Source organism: Limulus polyphemus, unplaced genomic scaffold (genome assembly GCF_000517525.1).
Source record: "Limulus polyphemus unplaced genomic scaffold, Limulus_polyphemus-2.1.2 Scaffold2240, whole genome shotgun sequence".
NCBI lineage: Eukaryota > Metazoa > Arthropoda > Merostomata > Xiphosura > Limulidae > Limulus > Limulus polyphemus.
The window spans coordinates 1-7,955 of record NW_013667850.1 but is presented as its reverse complement, the minus strand read 5'-3'; the positions used below and the strand labels follow the sequence as shown (position 1 = coordinate 7,955).

Sequence of the window (7,955 nt, the reverse complement as noted above, 5' to 3'; positions counted from 1 at the left end):
GTTCCTTTTCACGTTGAGATATTTCCAGTTTCATCTTTTCACTGGTATGATATTAAGTTTCCTCAAAATGGAGTACGGTATAGAATCAGGTGTATTTTGTGTTTATCTTTGGAGGTTTAGTTAACGTGCTATGTCTTTGTAATATATTACCAAGAGAGAAACTATATGCCATGAGTTTTGTTGTTGTTGTTGTTGTTTTTTTTTTATGAATCAGTTATTTCTCTTTTCTTCTTTTGAATTGCGTGACTTTTTGCTCAGTTGAGCACCTGTCTTTTATGTAACAACAATTTTGTCATGGTAATTCCTTATGTAACAACAATTTTGTCATGGTAATTCTTTATAAACAACAATTTTGTCATGGTAATTCCTTATGTAACAACAATTTTGTCATGGTAATTCCTTATGTAACAACAATTTTGTCATGGTAATTCCTTATGTAACAACAATTTTGTCATGGTAATTCTTTATAAACAACAATTTTGTCATGATAATTCTTTATAAACAACAATTTTGTCATGGTAATTCTTTACAATTAACAATTCAAGAGCTTAAGGTGTGGTCAGTATATTGTATATTATTAAGGTCCAATATCTGAGTTAAAAGGGGTTAAGAGAAGAATGGGTAACATATATATTGTGAAGGTCACAGGTCTAGCACGAGAAGTTTGGTTACTATATTGTATGTCATTAAAGTGGCATGTCCTGCATAAAAGGGTTAAGACAAAGATCAGTCACATATATGTTATCAAAGTCAAAAGGTTAATATGAGTGCTTAAGATGTGGTCAGTCTATTGTATGTTATTAAGGTCACAGATTTTAGCTAAAAGGGCTAAGACAAGGATCAGTTACGTATATGTTATCAAAGTCAAGACTTGTATAAGTGCTTAAGCAGTGGTCAGTCTATTGCATATTATCTTGCTCACAGGTCTATCGAAAGATGCGTAAGGTGTTAATCAGTATATTTATGTTAGTAAGGACATAAGTCTGAGCTGAATGGATTAAAACATGGATCGGGATGTTGTATGTTACGTCATGATTTGCTTAATTTTACATATTACGGTATCTATAAAACACGTTTTTTTATTAATTTATACTTCATATTCGTCTCAAGAAAATCATATCTTCATTAAAAACAGAGTTAACAGGTGGTCAATTAAACAAAAAAAGAGACGAGGCTTTTGTGTTAATTCAGTTACTACCATGGCGAACTGTTCTTTCATATTACTGAAATGTCCATTAAATGGATGATTAACATTTTAAAATAAAAGTGGCAGCCATACTGATTACGTCACATCTCATATTCAGAGTCACGAATTTGCTGTAGTTCATTATCTAGTCTAACTAGTCTGCTTAAGTTTTGTTAAAACATGTTTTTAGACGAATATAAGAGCTCTTTTTTTTTCACCCACCAGATCTACCGTATGCTAGAAGGCCAACAAACCAGCTTGAAGTCAGGAGGCGGTGGTTGCTTAGTAACCGAGTGAAAGATCAGCCGACCGTAGTTGAAGGCCAGCAGCTCGAGCAGGATTAGAAACTACTAGTTATATAACAAATAAGAAATTCAGTCCAGGTTTTCCTATCCGGAATGGCCAGCAGTGAGGCCAGTGCATATCTCTCAGTGGTCAAGTGGGGGGACGAAGGACATTATCTCAAAGAGTTCACCCAGAAATTCTCTCTTCCTCAAGTGGCTAAAATCATCAAAGGACAGTACCACAATATTGGAGTGCCAACCTTACCTTACCCGTTTCTCAACCAAATGGTGTTTATTGCTTCGGCTGGAAAGAAAGTACGAGTGGGGGCTCAGTCTGTAAAGTTTAAAGATAACCGAGGCGTCGTGCCAGTTGGGCCTAAGCTAGCTATCCCGGATAACTATAATGGCTGGTTTGAGATTCTTTCCGAAGATGGCCGTGCTATGCGTTGTCTTGAGAATGTCGGTGAACTGGCACGGGTGTTTCCCAAGACGTGTTTGGTGAGAGAAAACGTGAAAGTATTCCTAAGTAAATCTGAGGATTCGGACATCATGTCAGATAAAACACAGACTATTGTGGCGGGAGAAATTCTGGTTTTGGTAAACGAGTTACTCAAACCTTCACACCGAGGAAAAGGTCCTGGGCGTTTCCTTCGTTGTTTGAATTCTCAAGGGAAGACTCTTTACCTTAGTTTTGAACAAAAAGGGAAATTTAGTCCTATAGCTGGCGAGGATAATATTTCTGGTGTACACAGTATTAAGAACTTGTTATCAAAACGACTTCCTTTGATGGTTAGGCTCGTACATGGTAAACCCCCACCTGGGCTTAAATCAAGTTTCATTCCCGAAATGAGACTGTGCTCTTTATTTGAAGAAGAGAGCGCCATGGCTTTACCTCTACTAAAAGATTTTAACGTGATTTCCATTCCTATGAACCTGCCACTGAAACTTCAAGCTCCATGTAACGTAGAAAATCTGGTAAAGCTTCGCGAGTATTCAAAGTTGTCTGAAAAATGTAAAAAAATTATTCAGGAAATGTCTGACCAGATTCAGGTTATTGATCCGATCATAAGAAAGGAATATAAAAATGAAGGAAAGCTACATTTCCGTTATTTTCACAATCACAAACATTCAAAGCGAAACATTCCCTTAATTAGACGAAGTTTTTCTGATCCGATGTGTATGGAGACGGTCAAAACACTCATCACCTCGGATCAAGAAACATCTTCTCCAGTAGACGCTCGTGGTATTCAAAGTGGCGACACAAAACTCAAAGAGGGCCGCCAAGAGCCCGATGAACGATACGACGAAATTGACCAAATCTATGATTACGTTCGAGGTTTTGCCCCTCTTCCTAGCAAAGTAAAGACTGAACTCAAAACTAAAGAGCAGTTCTTTGGAGAAAATGCATCCTCTCCAACTTGTGCGAATTCCCCAGTACATACCAAACTTGACCTATTACCTTCACCACAACCAGAGACCATTACTGCTCCAGGACACCCAGAGAAGCCTGAACCTCCTCCAGTCGAGACAATTCCTGTCAGAAAGTTATCAATCAGCACTGAACCTACTACCCAGAAGATTACAGTCAGCATCGTCAATAAAGCTCCCTCGAAAGATAAGAGAAGCTCGGTGGCGAGCAAAGATATGTCGCCTGAAGAGCACGTTTATGAAAAAGTTGGCAAAACAAACGAGGAGATGAAAGGCGTGAGTACGCCCGTTCATCATCCAAGGGTGCCTGTCCGCTCAAACAGCACCGGAAAAATTGGCATAGCTAGTGGAAATCATGCGTTCTATAACAATAAGAATTTTATCAAGAGCCCTTCACTACAGAAACAAAGTAATAAAAATAGGATGTTTAAATATGTCAAATCATCCCCTTCTAAAGAAGCTGGAATGTCTGTTCATCGAACTACTCAAGGTAAAAACTGTCGAAGTAAATCATTAACGACTTCACCTTTGTTTAACATCCGTTATAAGTCTTTGACCAACATGGAAGCCGAGTTTAACAACACCCTCGACTCCAGTAATTCCGGAGGTAAAACGTCATCAGGTTCAGAAGGCTCCAAGGAGAAAGAAGTGAAGCATATGAACCGTAAGCTACCAAGGCCGAAGTCCATGACAAATCTGTTTTGGGATGTCCATCATTTAGACAGCTGTAACAAGTATAATGTCATACAAAATGAAGTGAACAATAAAAAGAACAGTCGAAAGTTTATAGCTGTACAGGAATCCGGTGCTCCAAAGTTGATACATGCTGCACAAAATAAACGCATTGGAACCCTATATCTTTAATTTTCACAGTGTTAGATAAGGTTTCTCTTTAGCCTCGTACCCCTGAAACCGCTTTGGAATTGACATGCTTTTGAGAGCGTCTGTGCCTGTTGTTCAGGATGTGAGAAGCAAGAGTTATACAAAGACTGATGTGCTTGGAATTCAACAACAATGTGTGCATATATTATAGCCAATTAATGAAGTGTAAGGGGCATGAAGGAGTAGCTCTTGTTTCCGATACTGTTGTGACTTTGTAAGATGGCTTTTAAATTAGACACTGCTCAAAGTTCTGTGAGAATATATAAAGGATGTGGTGTGTCCAAGTCTTTTTTATGTGATAGCAACGTGAAACAAGTCATGTATACTGATGTACATATTTTGTTATATTTTAAGTTTTGTGCTTCTAATGTTTATTATTTAATGCTGATTGTTTTGTGTGTGTGTGTGTGTGTTTCAGTTATTACTAGAATGAATTGGTTGTGCGATTCTGTTCTTACTTGTAGAAACCTGCTGAACGTTGTGTAATTAGCCAATTTGTCCAGAGAAATACGTAACTCACTTCTAAAATTAAAGAAATACTGTTATTGTTTTTTTAGCACAAAACTACACAATGGGCTATCTCCTATTTATCCACTGCCCGGAATCGATCTCTGGATTTTAGCATTGTGAATCCAAAAACTTGTCGCTGACCCACTAGGGTACAAGAACTGCTGTAACGTCCTCCTAACTTAGTTCTAATCAACTTGTAATAAATAATAAGCACTAGCAGAGCCTCTCATTTCAAAAATATGAATTCCTTTTTTTGGATGATACGTGAAATCGTTGGTTGTGTTTTCACTTCTGAAAAGGAATAAATATAGGAAGCCTACATACTTGAGAAGGTTAGATATATATTGAGAAATCTTAAAGGTTTGGACACAGTTTTAAAACGCTTTAGCCACTATCTTGTCATTAAATCTGTAATACGAACATATGCATCCACCAAAACATGCAATCAATTCGTAAAAAAAAAGTTCAAAACTTAATATTTTTTCTTGTAACTGAACGTAATTCAAATATTGATAAAGGCTGTTACGAACAAACCCATTGTACCCTTCATTTGATTTTCAGTTTACTGTCCGAAAACGATTTTTTTTTTTTTTTTTTTTTTTGGAGTATGGATAAAATCTACACGGTTTTGTGGGTTCCGCGTAATAGAATGTCGCTATAAAGTTCAGAAACTTCTAGGCTATCCACCTAGTGAGAAGAAATGGAAATTTTCTGAAAAGAGGTTATTATTTCGAAATAAAAGACGGTATCATGAAATTATTGTAATTTGACTTTGTATTTCCACTTGAGTGGACTTTGAAAATTTTCATATCTGTTATCGAAAGCAATTTTTATTTTAAAAAAATGTTTGATTTCAACCCTTTCAGTGAATCACTTCTTTTTTTTTACAATAGTCATGTATTTCTCTGCACAATATCTGACACTTAAACGTTTGAGAGAGTTCAACTATAAAATTTAATTATGCATGTGATGCATGAAGAATAAAGCTGTTTCGAGGAGGTCGAGTTTTCTGTACTCTGTACGTGTTATGTAACACATCAGTCTTTTGGTACGATACTCAAATAAAACTTTAAAACTTGTGTAATTGACAGAACATGACGTCGCGGAAAAGAGTCATCAAGGTCTATGATTACAATTATAATGTAAACTCTTGTAATTGACTGGACTTTACATTATAATTGTAATCATAAACCTTGATGATTTTTTCCGCGACGTCTTCTCTTGTAATTGACTGGACATGACGTCACGGAAAAGAGTCATCAAGGTCTATGATTACAATTATAATGTAAACTCTTGTAATTGACTGGACATGACATCGCGGAAAAGAGTCATCAAGGTCTATGATTACAGTTAAAAGATGTAAATTACTGTGAATGTGTTAGTGAAAGTAACTTTGATTTCATTCTGTATTAATTAATCGTTTTCGAATAAAGATTGTTATACAAAAAGTTAGTGCATTTTTGTTTGTTAAAAATATTTTTTTTTAAAGCAGACAATTTTGACTTGTCAAGAAAATCTCTGATACAAAAACGTTTACTCTAATCCTTTCAGTCATACTAATTTCAGCAATACTAGTCAGAAAGTAAGCAAGACTTTATCCTAAAGTTATACCATATTTTTCTTCACCTAAATCTATGTTACGAGTCTGCCTAACACCCAAAAAGAAATAAGTTCTTGGGTAGAATTTATAAAACGAATCTTATTAGGTTAAATGTAAATGCTTTCGTATAAAACTTGCTTATTTTTACAGGTTTTAGTTGTTGTACCTCAGAATAGGAAACCTAATTGAGAAATAAGTACTAATAGCGACACACATATAATGAATAAATAAATATAAATATGATACATTAATAAACGAATTAGTTAATTAAATACATAAAATTTGCCAAATACATAGTTAATGTGGAAATGACTAAACGGCTACGTTTTGAAAATCCCCGGTGTTCAACTTACAACCCTAGAAGACAGGGTTCGATTCCCCGCTGAGTAGCTTTGAGCTTAAAATATATCTCAACCATATTTAAGAAAATTTACTTTAAATACATCCGGGTCACACCACTAGAAGGAGTTTTTCTAATACTCCCCCCCCCCAAATCCTAAAGTATTTGTTATATGCATTGTTTTATATTTCGATCTCGTGAAAACACCATAGCCATAACTCAATTTTCATCTCTTTGTCCATCTCTTAAAACTTTCAATCCTATCAAAACCTTCAACAAAACTACTAAATTTAAATCACAGGTGTTAAATCAATAAGATTACAGCCGATTCTAAAATGTTGGCGAAGTGTATGTTAGAAAAAAAGGAGCGCGATTTAAAGTACAAACCGCCTTAGTAAAATTCTATTGAAAGTTGTTAATAAAATGTCTTTCATTGTATAATACAGAATATTTCTAAAACTTCATTTATTACTTGAAATCTATGCTAGTTTGTTTGTTCGTTAGTTTTAGAGCAAAGCCACAATGGGTTATCTGCTGTGTCCGCCGCGGGGATTCGAAGCCCGGATTTTAGCGTTGTAAGGCCGTAAATTCACCGCTGTACCACAGGGCGACATTTAAAGAGATTTATAAAAAAAAATATTATAATATGTCCAGAAAGAACACGTTATTGATCAGAATGCCAGAGGATCATTTCAGTCAGATTCCGGCAAGACCTTCTCACAGGTGACGCTTTCTCATTATAAATACTTTGTTCTTGTACTTCAAAATGTCGAACCGTCACAGTCAATTCAGGACATGTCTACCTCTATGGGTTAAGCATTTTATGGAGAAGGCTCCTGATCAAAGGTTTCAGCCTCTGAAAAATTCGAGTAGTGACTTTGTGCTTTGTAAACCACCTACTGGACCTACTCCACCCGCTTGATGAGGGTTCTGTCCTCAGCCGTTGCGTTGTGCGTCAATGACTGTAGACAACTGTAATGAATTGCAGTTACAAAACCTGTATTTTATGGATATTAATTTCGTGTAATCGTATTAATCAGCCATCACGCTCTTAATATTGTTTGTCTCGAAAACTGAGGATTGAAAGCTTACAAAAATTATTCATGGTTATTGTTGACCCGTAAAGGATTTTTACAATAATTCCAAGACTTAGATCATGATATAAATTGACACTTTAAAGTATTTTTAATGAAACTTAAATAAAAACTTACGCTCATGTAACTCGGATGGTTTAAATTTCATACATAAAAATATTTCTAGGTAATGTCAACAAATAATGTAAAACAAGTTTCCTGAATATCCTTCTTTAAAATGTATAAAAAAAGAAATACAATTGTTATGCAGAAACTAATAAGTAGCGAACTTTCTTGTCCTTTAAAATATCTTTTATTCAACCGCTCTGTAGTAAGGTTTTAAACAAAATACACGTGGATAATTTTACCTGTTGTCTTGCAAGTCCGTGATTTCTCTGTCATTATAACTGTGTGGTTTCTTTGAATTAGAAGTACGTTATTTTCTGGTAACTACGAGTATGTGATTCCTTTGGTACTATGGTTGTGTGGTTTTGTTAGTGTCACGGGTATTTTAGTAATTCAGGTGTCTATTTTTATGATATTACAAGTTAGGTCCAAAGTCGCACGATTGAAATAGGATTTGTTGTTTCTATGCCCAAGCTCTTAGACTGTTTGTTTGTTTATGTTTGTTTTTGAATTTCGCGCAAAGCTA

At 35.4% G+C, this 7,955-nt stretch overlaps 1 protein-coding gene across 1 annotated transcript in view; it reads left to right on the top strand.

Moving 5' to 3' along the window:
• LOC106466368 overlaps positions 1-5,046 on the top strand; it is a 20,881-nt gene extending 15,835 nt beyond the window's left edge. The window contains exon 3 of the mRNA XM_013926649.2: positions 1,412-5,046. Coding sequence (XP_013782103.1) covers positions 1,585-3,762 — 2,178 coding nt within the window. The 5' untranslated portion in view covers positions 1,412-1,584 and the 3' untranslated portion in view covers positions 3,763-5,046. The remainder of the gene's footprint in view (positions 1-1,411) is intronic.
• The last annotated feature ends 2,909 nt before the right edge of the window (positions 5,047-7,955 follow it).